Source organism: Acyrthosiphon pisum, chromosome A1, assembly GCF_005508785.2.
Source record: "Acyrthosiphon pisum isolate AL4f chromosome A1, pea_aphid_22Mar2018_4r6ur, whole genome shotgun sequence".
NCBI classification, from domain to species: Eukaryota; Metazoa; Arthropoda; class Insecta; order Hemiptera; family Aphididae; genus Acyrthosiphon; species Acyrthosiphon pisum.
The window spans coordinates 124,446,672-124,462,231 of NC_042494.1; the positions used below are offsets into that span (position 1 = coordinate 124,446,672).

The window sequence follows — 15,560 nt, forward strand, 5'->3', positions numbered from 1 at the left end:
AAATAATTTAAAAATGTTGCTACATAGTACATATATTTAAGCATATTTTGAAAATTTCGACCACATACTTCAATAATTTTTAGTGCAACAAGTCAAGTCCTGAACCCTAAATTTATTTATATACGAAAACTATAAAACCTTGGTTTTAATCTATACTTAAAACCCCCATTTTATAATCCTGGCTACGCCACTGTATATGCTGAAAGTTATTTAAATTACATGAAAGTTGTGAATTAAGCAACCACCCATTAGCGACTCTTGGCTATTGATTAATAAATTATAAATTTATTTATTTTAAATATTTATTTCCGGGGCTTACATTTGAAAAAAAAAAAATCCGTTTTATGTTATTTACAATTAAAACATTATACAAGTTTTGTGTTTATCGTGTTATTTAGAATAGTGTTAATACCTATTAAAATTATTAATAGTAACTAATTCTGGCAGACGGCAGGTAATTGCCTGGATACAGAGTATAATATAATCAATTCTAATAAGCGTATTCCGTATGCATGAAATATATATTTCTACGAAACCAATATAACTAAATGGATTATTTTTGTTCAATGAAATTCTATAAATTATGTTTTACGATATTTTTGGTTTAATGATATTTTTTAAATTACGTTTTGTTTAATGATACATAATATATTTTGTTTTGCTGTATTTAATTATTTTTGATTATCACTATCCGTTATATTTACGTTTACAAATTTCAATCGTTTTTTGTCTAACATAACGTTTGCAAACCCTGCAGTTATTACTAACACATAAATTAACTACCAAAAATTTGGAATTCAGTATTAACAGTTAGGACTAGTGGACTGCCGCTCTGTGCAAAAATCAACCGGAACAAAGCCATACATAATAATATGTATCAGTTGTATCTGGATTACTAGTTTTATTGATATAAAATAACAAATCATATATTATAGACTGTAGCAGTAAGATCCTAACGACAGATAACACTTATTACCTTGTATCAGTGGTGTGGTGACATTTCAAACCCTGGCGCAAATAGTAAAAAAAAAATAGTATATAATATAATATCATATAGGCATATAGCTAACATACCCAACGCATTTCTAGGACTAGCGCGCAATTTCATCAGATAAGAACCAATTACTATGTCACTGACTAGTGTCTATTGCAGTGGTTTTCAAACCGGTGTTCTGAAAAATGTCGACTATTCGTCCATGAATAAAATTATAAAAATTTGATAGCCCATCAAACACACTATTCTAATTAAATGTATATAATTATAATTTAAAACAATTTTGTTCATCTTATTAAGTGCAAAAAAAAAAAAAATGTCAGCATGCCATTAAATTTTTTTGAAGAACACGGTGTGTCATTTAATAACATTTTGAAAACCACTAGTCTATAGAATATAAGATGCATATATACTCTGGGAAATATTTAATAAATCAACTATCAAGTTTTAAATTGAAAATATCAATTAGGTATAGGTATTACTATTTTAATTTAAAACAAATTATAGCCTAGAAAAACATAATGGCATGAACCGGTAGTCCAGTTAAATTTTGTACAAATTAGCTGTTCTAGGACTGTGGTTAGTACATAAGACGAACCGTGGTACAGTTTTTTATTTTAGATTATAAAGTGATATACAGCACTGTAAATTGAGAACTAGGATTTTCAAAATAATTCTGAAAACAATAAATTAAAAAATATATATATTGGTTTATTTAACCTCTATATATTACACATAATTGTATAAGACATAATACAGTATAATAATCTAAAACAATAATATAAGGATATTTTAATCATAATTTATAGATGGCAAATTCAATTATATGAATTTAACTAAAAAAAATATTATTGGTCAAATATGAGTAAATTTGTATTATCATTCCTCATAGATGCTGAAATTTTTATGAGTACACAATACTAATATAAAATCACATATTTCTAAAATAAGTGTTCAGATTTAATATAACTAATAATTTCTTTACGTCATATTTACATTAGCATTAAGTGTAAGACCATTTTATTTTTTTGGAAATAAAATAAGGTATCACATATCTTGGGCTATAATAGTTCATTACTTTACTATAATTTAACTATTATTTTAGACGCAACATTAATATATTTAAAATTCTTATACAAAATCTATTAGTTATAAGTAGATATTTAATAGAATACTAAATCTATTATAATCAAAATATATTTTGTGGATATTATGAACTATACGGTTAATAATAATAATAATTTTTAACTTAATACAGATTTCAATAATTATAACTTCAATAAAATTATATTTGTATTTTATTAATTTTATATCGTACGTGTTTTTTCTTAACTTACAACAAAATACCATGATAAAATGAAAAAAAAATATTTATTTTAGAGACAAAATGATCGAAATATCAACTCACATATTTTCAATATGATATTTTTATGTGCACAGTAATTATAGTAATAAAATATTAAAATAAAATTATTTGGTTGATAAAATGTAATATGAGGCTAACAAAATTAGTATATTGTTGATCTCTGTTGTAATAGTCAACAGAAGCAAATATACTGTTACTAAATAAAAAACAGAAGTTTATGTATTATAATTGAATATACCACAAAATGTTGTTTAACCCCATTTAACTTATTTGTAGAAATTAAACATCTCATTTTGTAAATAGTATAGTACTATAATACCTTGTTAGTATATTTCCTTTGTCTTTTGAATTAAGCCACTAGACCAGCCTTATGCCTGCATCGTTGCATCAAAGCCCGTAACATAAATTGTTTACGGGAGAGTGAACGTACTTGTTTCAGAAATACTTCTAGATCAACCACACCTCTTCTTAATGCTTCTCCCATATAATAAATTGCATCTTCGGTTGCGGCTTCTTCAGCAAATGAATTCAATATTCTAAAAATAATAAAATAATTAGCATATCATATCAGAAAATAAATGTATATTACTTAATATTTATTTACTGTTTATAAAGAGGCGCGGTTGTTGTTACAGCATCGTCAATATCAATATTATCTTCTTTGGATAACTTGGAAATAGCCATTTCTAGTTCTATTTCTTTATCACGCAATACTTGAATGTTTTGTTCTAATTCAGACTAAAAAAAAAAAAATTTGAATATAATAGCACATCCAAAAAATATACACAACACCGAAGAATTTTAATAAGATGAACTTTGTGTACCTTTTCTTTATTGAGACTCGTCAGAATAGAATCTAGTTTATTTTTTCCAAGTGATAATTCTTGTTGAGAATGTTGCAATATATCTAATTCGGCTTTATTTTGGGCCATTTGTTCGTTAAAGCGTCTTCGTACTTTATCTTCAATGGCAGATAACAAAGAGGCTTTGATATGTTCTTCTGTTATTGTACCACCATCATTCAACTATGGGTTGTAAGAAATGCATAAATAATATTTATTTATTGTGAAGTACTAAAGTAATGAAATTATAAGAAAAAAAGTTAAAATCAACATTAACTGTGCTGCACGATATAGTATGTTAGAAGATATAAATATATACATAAACAGTGAAACCTTTATAAGTAGACACCTGTAAGAAGTGGACACACTCTTTATAGTGGATGTAGACAATACAAACAAGTCCTAACCTCACGACAGAAAAAACTAGATAATAAAAATGAATTTATCTTTTATGCTTCCATACAATATATAATTAATGATATATAAACATTGTACAATACAATACAAATTAACTTAACTTATCTTAATTATTGTCATACTCTTGATAAACAAAAACAATCAAAATTATGAATTTTTAAAATATCAGTTGTGAGTTGTCTAGTGAACTACACACAACACTATAAATACAGCAGTGCTATACATTTATGTATTATGATTAATGAACATTAACAAAAATTAATAGATATTTTCAAAAATAATTTAAAATATTAAATTATAGTAAATTCTTGAATACATTTAACTTTTAATGTAAATAATACATTAAATGTAATAATAAAATATTTTATACAGGAACATTTAAAACTTTTCTCAATAGTGGACAGCTTTAAATTCCTGCAAGGGTCCATTATAATATAAAGGTTTCACTCTATCAAACACAAAGATTTAATAAAAACGTTAATTCATGTTTTATCATGTTTGATTTTTGTATTTGCATAAAGATATTCATCTAGTCGAGTATTTTAATGATTTTCTGATTGTCATATAAATGATTCTATAGAGAAGGTTATAGGTAATAAATAATTATTATTTTGTGTATAATAAAACAATGCAAATTAAAAATTATTTTAAAATAAGATTTTTTTTTTCTACGCTAAGATTCCTAATAAATGTGTTAATTTAAATTTAAAAAATAAAATAATCTTACCCCTGTAGAAGGATTAGGCAAATTACTAGTAGTTGATGGGTAAGGAGGATATTCTGGTCTTATTGGTGCAGGTTGCTGAGGGTATGGGCAGTTTTGAGAAGAATTTTGTGTTGTATACGGTGGAGTATAGGGAGGAAAATTTGATGTATTTGCTGAACCTGTTGGATAGGGCGATGGTGTCGGAAACTGATTATTATACAAAGGATAAGGAGTATTAGAACTTCCATGGTACGCTGTGGAAGGATTAGAAGTAGCAGTAGACTGTGTTGGTATTGAAGAATATGGCAACATCACGTTTGAACCAGTTCCACCATATGCTAAATGTACATGTGTAAAAAATGAATAATAATAAATAAACCTATACTACATGTCTACATTTACATCAAGAAGGGACCTTGGTAGTGACCAATTTTAGTAGGGCGTTAGTCAGGCAACACTTGATTGTCTTTGGTCACCCATACAGAGTCAACATCTGTACATCAGCCGTATAGTAAAGCCACTGCACAAAAGTCAGCTGCCAAGGTTCTTTTTTAATGTAAATGGGATATAGTCAATTACATAAATTACATAATTTTTAGTGTGGCCATAATTTACATATTTTGGTTTTTTAGCCTGACAAAATATAATTATTTTTCCAAAGTTATCAAAAGTCTTCAAATTATAAAAATAATAAATAACAAGATTAAACAAAATACTGAACCATTCCAAGCCCAATTTTATAAAAATAATTCAACAGGCCATAATACTTCCTTTGCAAATTGATAACTATTACACTTATAGTTGAATTGTGTATACATAAAATAATTATGAAAACATTACTTAATATAATTTTAAGTTAAATATTAACATGGATCGGTATGGACTAGGCATCCATATACAGAATATTAATGAAACTAATTAGTAACTTTGATTGAAATATGTATAATTACAATATTTACACATTTCCTACAAAACTAATAAGTGTACAACATATAAATTAAACTTACGCATTTGAGTAGGATAACCAGGGTTTACTGGTTGTTCAGTTCTAATAACTGAATATACAGGTGGTGTTTCCGAGAAAGTTGCTGTCATTATTCCAATTAAATCAAGAAGATTGGACGTGGTCTAAAAAGGTATACCGTGTGTAATTTAAAATTGGCACAAATTAAGTATAATTATAATTTAATGTATTACCGGAGTCCAATTGTGTAAATATGGTAAATAAATTTTACCGTTGTGATCAACATACATTGACATTTTAATTCGCATATCCAATGTAGGTTTCACATAACAAATTGGTGCATTATTTGGATGTGTATCCATTAGCCAGATACAAATTGGAATGTGATAAGTGGTACCTTTAAAAGTAAAATTAGATAATTAATTAATTTTAAACAATATTATAATTACAAAATTACAAATTAAAATTAGTTGGTAGTTACCTTTAAATGTAACAGGAACAGTACCACTCAAATTAACTAGTTTCTTTTCAATTCTATTTGAAAACACTTAGAGAAAAAAAAAGTTTATTATAATTAATTTTTGTAACTCATATCATTAGTTATAAATACTATTTATGCCCATATGTAACAATTAGAGATGGGTTGAACTTAAAAATATGGTCTCAAACATAAACTTTTATTAGGTATGGTTAACCAAACTATTTAGATGTATGTCGAATCGAAGTCGAACAATATATTCAACATCAAACCAAACATTTTGTTTAATACCATACTGAATTCAAACCGAGGGATTGAAGTCAATTACAAATCAAACATTTTAGTTTTTATTTCAAACCAAAATATAGGTAAAATATAAAATACTTTTGGTTCAAAACTATGACGTGTTTCAATTTATTTTGAATATACATTTCTTTTGAGTTTAGATTACTTATTAAAGTTCAAATTTTTTGATCGAGTTTGGTTTGTTTTTTTTAAAACTACGTTTGACTTTTGAATTTCAGGTGATCGGTTCGATTTAATGAACTTTGAACAGTTTGACCCATCTCTATTGAGAATTTAAGTACCAACAACAACCCAAAAAACGATAAAAATAACTTACAAAATGTCTCAAAATTACAAATGAGTCCATGATAATAATTTAATGTTTTTATAATTTCTTTTTTTGTATTTTCAGGAAATTTGTACTGAAATAAAATAAAGATAGTGTATTAAATCTGTAAAAAAATATAAAATTAAACAATGAATTTAATTCTAAAGTATAATAAAGTATTACCAGGGGTTAAAGTGGGAAAAAATTCCAGAGGGGACTAATGTCTCCATATAGTTTTAAGCGTTCCATATATAATTTTATGTATAATGTCTAATGTATAAAATTCTAATTTGTTAAAGGGGACGCTTTTTAAGAGGTAGGGGGACTGAGTCCTCCTGCGTCCCCCCCACACTTTAACCCCTGAGTATTACCATACAATAACCTGTAGTAATACATTTCTTATTTATAAAACATGGTTAAATATATTATAGTATGTAACTTTACATTAAAAATACATTCATTGTTGTGTATCCACATTATTACTATACTCTGTTCAGTGAGAGAACGCGCCGATTTTACGCATCACTCCGCATCACTATGCTATCGAAACTGGTTCCCCAATGACAGGGTGTTACATGGGAGAACCAGTTTTTATCAATGTGTGGCGCGATATCTCGCTGAACAGAGTACAGGTAATGACTGCTATACCACTTTGTCAAAGAGGTGTAACTCTAAATCCCTTACATTTAGTGATATAAAAGTTTTATCATCATTTAAAAGATTTAATAAAATTATTTAAAATATTAATCATTTAAATTATAATAAATTAGAAGTTTATAAATGTAACAAAATGACCTTCAGATGCCAATGATTCAGAAGTTACATAAATTTATTTATTTTTAAATATGTACCTAATCAAAAAATCTTAAATTAATAGTATAATACTTATATACCTTTTTATAACTTCTTAATTTTTACATTTTTGCTTTTAGGAAAAAAATACTTAATAGTAAATGATAAACAAGCTATGAAAGCTCACTCTGTGAGTATGCTAAACTCCCGGTTTTCAAATGTATTTTACTACAACACATTAAATTATAATTCAATGTACAAATAAATAAATAAAATAAATATTTATATATAAATAAATAAAATATTTGTAAATATTTTGGTTCCAATGTTTTTAATATTGGCAAATGTAAATCTATATTAAATACTCAAATCTTGATATTTTATAATACTGGCTACTATATATTTACTTTGAATCGCACCATTGTAAAATATTAATATAAACAATCGTAATTATGTACTGGTAACTAACAGATGGACGGACACAACGGGGATGTAAGGTGTTCTAAATTTATGTTTAGAAACCTAAAATAATAACACAATTAACAAATAATAGTTGATATTGTTAGTAATACAAAATAAAATAAAATGTTACAAAATTTACTATTTTTTGCATGCTCAGTTATACACTAAGCACAATATATGATATTTATCATTTTTAAAGTGTAATATCTATAAGTCATAACAGAATAAGGCTTCTAAATATTTATAATGTACCATAATATTATAACATTTTATTTATTTTAAGACTTACCATAGTTAAATATGATTTTATACGACTTTCTTCCACTCGTATCATTTTGAATTAATATTTATCTACCTAAAGCATATTAAAATAAAATTATTAGTTAAAATATAAACACAGACTAATCGTAGTGGTCTGGTAACAATCTGCTGGAATGGTATTGATGATAAAAATTAAAATAATTTAGTGAACAGAGATGAAACTGACTGTTTTACACTGTGTGGAATTGAATAAGTTATATATACGTAATATAAAAATGATGAAATAAATAATAACTTCATATTAAATTCTTTACAAGGTATCCAAATATTGGGTTTTAATATACAATATACTTTCAATGAACAATAGGTAGAACTTACGTATATAATATTATAGTTAGTGGGCCACACTGAAATCTATATAGTTGTTAGTTTTAATTTACTTTAAGAAACACTTTATAAACAAGTAAGTAATAATCGTCGAACATATGAAAACAAAATTAACGAATTGAGATTAAAATATTAAAAGATGAAAACTTACACTTCCTATGTAATAAATAATAATATGTTTAGGTATACGATGTTATTATATTCATATTGTTATTTACTATCAAGAACTGTGATCCATGAACCGTATGTTTTATACAAAAATATGAAGTATAAATGATAACAATGTCATTCAAATATGTTGAGATAAAATCTAAATAATCTAAGACCATGGATAAAACCATAATAAAACCATAGACATATATATATTGTTTATATGTATCTATGGATAAAACATAACTCATAAGCACGATTTAAGATATATCTTAAATCGTGCTCATAAGAATCACGAACTAAGATGTGAAGAACCTAAAATTAAAAAACCATCAGAAATATGGAAATATGGATTATGGAAACATCAAACATTGTACAATAATACATTATACAACATATAAAATTGAGGAGCTTTTAAATTCTATACTATACACAGTGGTGTATTTAGGTTTTGTCTTGTATAAATGTGGGGGGGGGGGGTTGACGCCTTAATACTCCTCCCCTCGTAAATGCGCCACTTATCTTAATATAATATAATATAATACAATAATATTTGGAACTTGAAAACAATAATATTGTTAAGTATTAAGTAGGCACCTAACACTCAACTCCAAAATAAACAGGACGGCTATATGCCTACTTACGTTGATACTGGCATTCAAAAATATTAGGAAATAGGAAACTAAGAACAGTAGAAATAATGAACCTTAGGAATGCTAACTAATATACTAATAAACTATAGTCTATTGGTACCTTCATTGATCATTTTGGGTAAAAACAAAATAAACTGTAAATGATCATTGAGTAAAAAGCGATAATCAATAATTAAGGTCACTTGATTATTTATACAGTGATTAGCAATTTTCAAACTTTTTAGTGCAGAACAGATTTTAGAACTAGAATTGGCAATCGGGCGGTAGGAATACCTCAAAAGTGCAGCTATGAAAGAAAAAACTTTTACTAGTACTTCCTAGCAACAGTTCAGTGTTCGGAACAATCACTAAAAAATTGAATTCATTCACGTTCAGCGCTTGAAAAAAGGAACTTGTTCAAATTCATATTTTTTAACGAACACAATCATGTTCTCTACAAAAATGAATGCATTCATTTGGTCTTTGATTTAATTATTTTTATTAAAATTGTATGAATCGTTTAAATACTAATACAAAATCGTGGAAATCATAATGTTATTGTTTTATGTCAAGCCGTGCCCCCAGGAATTTCACACATTTTGTTTTCATTAATCAAATAAATATAATAGCAAAATGTTATTAGATAGGTACCTATTATTATAATAGTATTATTAATTAATATTTATTAAATATAAAAACGCTGTTCATGTTTTATTTGAAAAAAATGAGTGACGTTCACTAAATATAAATGTGAACGCGTCAATGTGTGTAGATGAATGACATTCTTTCCAAACAACCGTAACAATTACATGCAATAAATTTCAAAAAAATATGACATAACATTTAGTAGCGAGGCGTGAGCTTTTTTGTTGGAGAGACACTGAAAAAAAATGGCACTAATATGCCCCCCCCCCCCCCCATTTTTATTTTATCTATATGGTAAGAAATAAATGTTCAAAAACTAAAAACGAACTGAAATATTATATGAAAAAATTAAAAACGTTACAACTTCCTTTAAATGATAATTTAATATAATAACAAACCAAATGTACACATTTTTTTTCGATGACATACCTATCACAATAGCGTGACAATGCGACGGCGACCTCGATAATGATTAATATTGAGGACTGAGGTAATTACGAACGGCGAGACGTGTCTTATAGAGTACATAGTAAACCCCACTCACATTAGACTTCCCCCTGTACCCGCACGCCTATATTTGCAAGACGTTGCGTTGTAACGTCTATTAGATTTAGTACCATATTTGGAATGACCCGTATCGCTAGATCGTACGTACGGCCATGTCGCGTGCTTTTAATATTTTTTAAGAATTCTATAACTGTACAACACTAGGTACAACAAAAAACCGATTTTAACAAATACTGAAACAAACATCATATATTTTATAATTTAAAATAAAATTCACATTTTTAAATATTTTATAAAACAAAATAATAATTATTTATTTGTCCTGTGTTCTAATTCTTAAGTGGGGAGACGTTGTCTCTTTGTCTCCTATAACCCTTTGCCACTGCATAAATTATTAAGAATTATAGACATTAGACATCATAAAATGTAAACATAGTATGATGAACTATGAGAAAAATCAATGATTAGAATCATTTAAAGATTATTAGGAAAATTGATTTAATCTTAAATTGCAAAAAAATAAATATATCATTAAATTGTTCATAAAATAGTTTAGTAATGTATTCATATTAAATATCATAAACTATATTTATTTTACTTTTAAAATTACAACTTAATTAAGATATAATTAATATTAATCTTAAGTTATGAAATAAACTTTAAAATATTTAAAATATAATATTATGGTTTACATTCATAATGGTATGTATCTAATGATCTCAGATCTCTCCAAGTAGGTGGGTATGCATTAAGTAATCGATTTCCACATGATTTACATACTGAATTGAATAATATCAAATAACTATTGAGCCAAGTCTGTAAACAAAACAAAGATGTCAATAATTATATTTTTAATTAAAACACAAATAGTTTGAGGTATATAGTATGCGGTCTACCAGTGAAATTACAAAAATACTATGCGGTTTACCTACAAAAAAAAAAAAGTTGTTCGAGTTCTTGACAAAAGGTACCTTTTGCCTTATTATTTGCCCCTTTCCTAACATATTAAGTACAAATTTATCTCACTTCCACACTTAACATTGTTTGGCAAAACTTTTTTATTAAATAAAAATTGGTGGTTGATTCATCACTTTTTATGATTAAATAAAAATATTGTGCCAATATATTGAGTGTGTGACTGTATGAGAGCCCGAATAATATGTAGAATAAATTGTATATAATTATATACAATGGATACAAAAAATCACGCAATAAGTGATGTACTGAGCGAAATGTTGAAGCAATGTAATCAAAAGTCATAAAGATAACCAAAGAAAAGAGATTGGACTGTATTTCAAAGATCATAAGACCGTGTAAAAACCGGTAGGTGCAGGTAGACCACTTGCTATAGCAGATGACAACAGCCAGTAGACTGCATACTATATGACAACCCAAACAAATTTTCATTTAAAACTACCATGAATGATCGAACTGAAAGATCTGGCAATGTTGGTGAAGAGAAATGTAACATAGCTGCATTAGCATGATCAGTTATCTTACGAAAAACATAATATCTTGATTCTTGCCAAAGCTCTTGTTGCAAACTGTTAGGGTTAATAGGTTCATTAAATCCTTTAACAATAACCCATTCAATCATAACTCCTTTAAATGATATAATAGCTTGTAAGACTCTACTTAAGCCAACCTAAATATAAACAAAATTCAAATAAATTTTAAATAATGAATACATTTTACTTTTTGAGAAAAATACTTTTGATTCAACAATATTGCATATTGTTACCTATAAATCACCTTAATTGTTTTATAAATATTATCTAATTTATTATTCTGTTTAGTAATTAACACTTAATATGGAATAAATGCAATTTGGTATCCGTGCTTGTTTTTTAATTTAATTTTCAAAATGAATGTTTTAAAGACACTAAATTTGAAAGTACTTGAAAAAATTGTGGCTCATGCATTGGAAGTTATACCAAAAATCAGTGGTCTCAATAAAAATTTCAAAATTTATTTTTTATTTTTTACAATAAATATGATAGAAAAATCAGATTTTTACCAACATACTGACTTAAGTTACTTACAAATTATTATATTAATTTTAATCAATATCGAAACATTGGTATTACTTTTAAGTTTCCACAATCATTGTAAATCATTATTGTTATATTATAATGTCTAAAGCATTAAGTTTTAAAAAAAAAAAAAAACATATCAAATAACACATTATTATTTTGTAAGTTAAAATTGCCATTGAAACAGGAAATCATTGTTATTCATCCCATCCTCCATCTAAAGATTTTTACTTACATAGTTACACAGAATATTAAATAGTACATAATTCAAATTGATTTAACATATTTTTGTTGAGGCTACAATGTTTTTTTGGAGTAACTTCTATTATAAAAAGAGCATCAGCTATTACTAATATTGAATTAAGCACTCAGATACAGTGCCTTAAAATACACACTTTAGTACAAATACTAAACTGCATTTTTTCCATATTATTTGTTAACAATTATAATGAAATAATATTATTATTTTTTGTACTTCTTTTAATTTGTGAAGTAGAAAATAAATATTGAAACAAAATTACCAATAGAACAACATTTGATGCACAGGGCCTCGTTATTGTAATACTCATTTCAGGAAACATGCGATCAATATTAGTTAATAGTACATCAACAGCTCTAAAAAAAAAATAAATACCTAATTAATTAAACTAAACAATAATTATTAGAAATTATAATGTAACTAGGTAGACATTTACTGTGGTGATATATTATGCAAACTTGACTGTTGTCGTTTCTTCTTATTTGAACTGGAATTGTAATACGATTTTTTTAATGAGTTCTGACTTAAAATTTGTACTGCATTTGAACTGAATTTATGTACCTAGAATCATATAACTTTATTAGTTACACAAAATACTGTATGTTTAATTAAAACCAAAATATAATTTAACTATAATTTGTAATACTTTATCAAGCCATTTGTGAGAAGACACTAGAGGAGTGTACAATGCTTGTCGATCGGATGTGCTTTCTTGAGTTAAAAATGATGTGTTATATAATAACATAGCACCTGGAGGACTAGATAAGGACCCAACGACTTGTTCAAGATCCCTAAAAATTAATATTTACGCATCTATTAAGTTTAGGTAAGTTAAACATTTTAACAGTTATTAAAAATGTTCTATAAATCAAACTAAACCTCATATGAAGTCCAAGTTTTCCAACCATTTCATTCATAGAATACATATAACGATTATCTTTTGATTCAGTTTGTGAACCATCATCTTTTACTCCTTCACCAATTTCAATAATAAGCTGCATTAGCTCCAATCGTAATGTCCTAACAGTATTTAAGGCAACTTGCATAGGATTCAACTCCATATTTTTATTCGCTTGTATATCAAAGAGGTAAATGTAAAAGAAAATAGTATAGTAAATAGTTTCTTTCGGATATTAATTTTTAAAATAAAAATAATTTCCAAATACTAATAATAATTACTAAGAATTAAGAAATTATTAAATAAATAACTAAACGAGGATTTAATGAGTCTAATAAGATAAATAAGAATATAAGTTAGAAACAACATGCATAATATTATACTTAGCAATTTGTAAACAACATAAACAATTTTTATAATCATAAAGTGCTTATCACTCAGACAACCGTCGTTATCATAAATATATCATCCATTATTGATTATATTATCATAGAACAATAATTATCATAGATAATAGAAGATATAGATAATTATATTTAGCACTTAAGTCAAAATAATTATAAAAGAAAATAAACATTCCGTAAAAATTTTTTTAAAAATATTATAATTTCATTTTCATCCAAAAGTACAAATTTTACATAATACATAATTTTGTTGAATACAACTTTGAAGAGTTACATAATATATAAATAGTTAAATAAAAGTATAATTAATTAATTACTTGTAATAAAGATACGGCAGTACTGGATGTATAATATGGTTCTGGTAAAGTTGTTGCTGCAGTATTAGTGTCAATTGTGTACGTAGGATATATCTGTCTTGGCTAAATTATTAATAAAGCAAAATTAAATTTATCATAAAATGTATGTTTAAATAAAATTTCCCCATCTATTGTTTATACTTACATGTTTTACACGATGAACAATAATTGAGGGAACTGAATTTGGTTTTATCTGTACAGATTTTTTATAAAAAATCAAAACACCATTTTTCAAAGTGTAAAGAACAAATAACTGCATTCTTCTTCACTTGACTTATTGCATACCACTTAAAGCCAAAATCCATCCAGTTTGTTCGTTGAGTTTCATCATTAGGTATCTTAATAAAACATAATATTTTCTATTAACGTAGTCACTAGTCAGCCTTGGTACTTGCCAGTGGCACAAATAGGAAAAATGTTTAGAGGCGGGGGCTCAAGCCCCCAACACATTTTTTTTTAAATTATAATTTATAGGTACATACTTTTAAGAATGGTAAATTATAATATTTTGAGGGGGCTTTGAGTGATTTTTGAGGGGACTAAGCCCCCAAACCCCCCTATTTGCGCCACTGGTACTTACATGAAGTATGGACACATTAATACAATTATTTTAAGCATGTAACATACCGGTGAAAGGTGATTTTGGCTACTTTGCATGACTCGTTTTTCGTTCTACCACAAAAAGCACAACTGACCATTATGTAAAAAATTAAATACAAAAATAGTCTGTAATAGTTGACGTCGCTCATTAATCAGTATTGTAAATTACAAATTACAATTTGTAATTTATAATAATAATGTATAATATAAATTATAATATTATGTATATTTATACCATTGAGTAAATAATATACTCACAGCGCTGCCATCTAGTTTAAATTGTTTCAACTAAAGGTTGCACAATTATGTTCAGTTGATTCATATCAAAGTACATGGCAATATAGGAAATGGCCTCTCCTTATATTATTTACTCAATGGCTTGTACCCACCACAGATTTCTATACGATTTCTGGTACCCACCATGACAAATTATATAGGTATATCAGCAACATTACCGGTTTAAAAACAAATCGCATACCCACCCACGACTGCATAGCCTTTTTCTGTGACGTAGCATTTCTCCGTTTCCCATTGGTCCACCGCCGTCACTGCCGCATAGCCACGGCCGCGAAGACTCCACCACCACTCCACCGCTCAATTGTTGGAGAAATGATTACGTCACAGACATGCGTATCACGAGTTGCTGACATACCTATATAAATAGTTATTGTACCCACTGAACCATAGAACAATTTATACTGAACACGATGTATAGAAGATCTGCTCTACATCGTGCCACAAAACGGGTGCATATAATATTCCAGAAAATAAACCGCCAGAATATAAATTTACAG

The 15,560-nt window shown here is 26.9% G+C and overlaps 2 protein-coding genes across 3 annotated transcripts; both read right to left on the reverse strand.

Moving 5' to 3' along the window:
* Positions 1-1,700: 1,700 nt before the first annotated feature.
* Positions 1,701-8,528, reverse strand: LOC100158811 (tumor susceptibility gene 101 protein). 2 transcript variants are annotated; one of them, XM_001945838.5, is made up of 10 exons: positions 8,274-8,528; positions 7,924-7,989; positions 6,390-6,474; positions 5,771-5,836; positions 5,523-5,686; positions 5,333-5,453; positions 4,347-4,663; positions 3,185-3,385; positions 2,965-3,098; positions 1,701-2,896 (listed from the first exon to the last, which is right to left on the reverse strand). In XM_001945838.5, the coding sequence occupies exons 2-10, from the start codon at positions 7,966-7,968 to the stop codon at positions 2,710-2,712; spliced, it is 1,320 nt and encodes a 439-aa protein (XP_001945873.1). In that variant the 5' UTR covers positions 7,969-7,989; positions 8,274-8,528; the 3' UTR covers positions 1,701-2,709. The 2 variants fall into 2 exon arrangements, with proteins under 2 accessions (XP_001945873.1, XP_016661679.1); XM_016806190.2 differs by lacking the exons at positions 7,924-7,989; positions 8,274-8,528 and adding an exon at positions 7,580-7,609.
* Positions 8,529-10,450: 1,922 nt separating this feature from the next.
* On the reverse strand, positions 10,451-13,811 carry LOC100167712 (mediator of RNA polymerase II transcription subunit 27). Its single transcript, XM_001945893.3, has 6 exons — positions 13,388-13,811; positions 13,155-13,299; positions 12,945-13,069; positions 12,771-12,864; positions 11,634-11,861; positions 10,451-11,032 (listed from the first exon to the last, which is right to left on the reverse strand). Exons 1-6 carry the CDS (start codon positions 13,567-13,569, stop codon positions 10,898-10,900), a joined length of 909 nt encoding a protein of 302 aa, XP_001945928.1. The 5' UTR covers positions 13,570-13,811; the 3' UTR covers positions 10,451-10,897.
* Between the last annotated feature and the right edge of the window lie 1,749 nt (positions 13,812-15,560).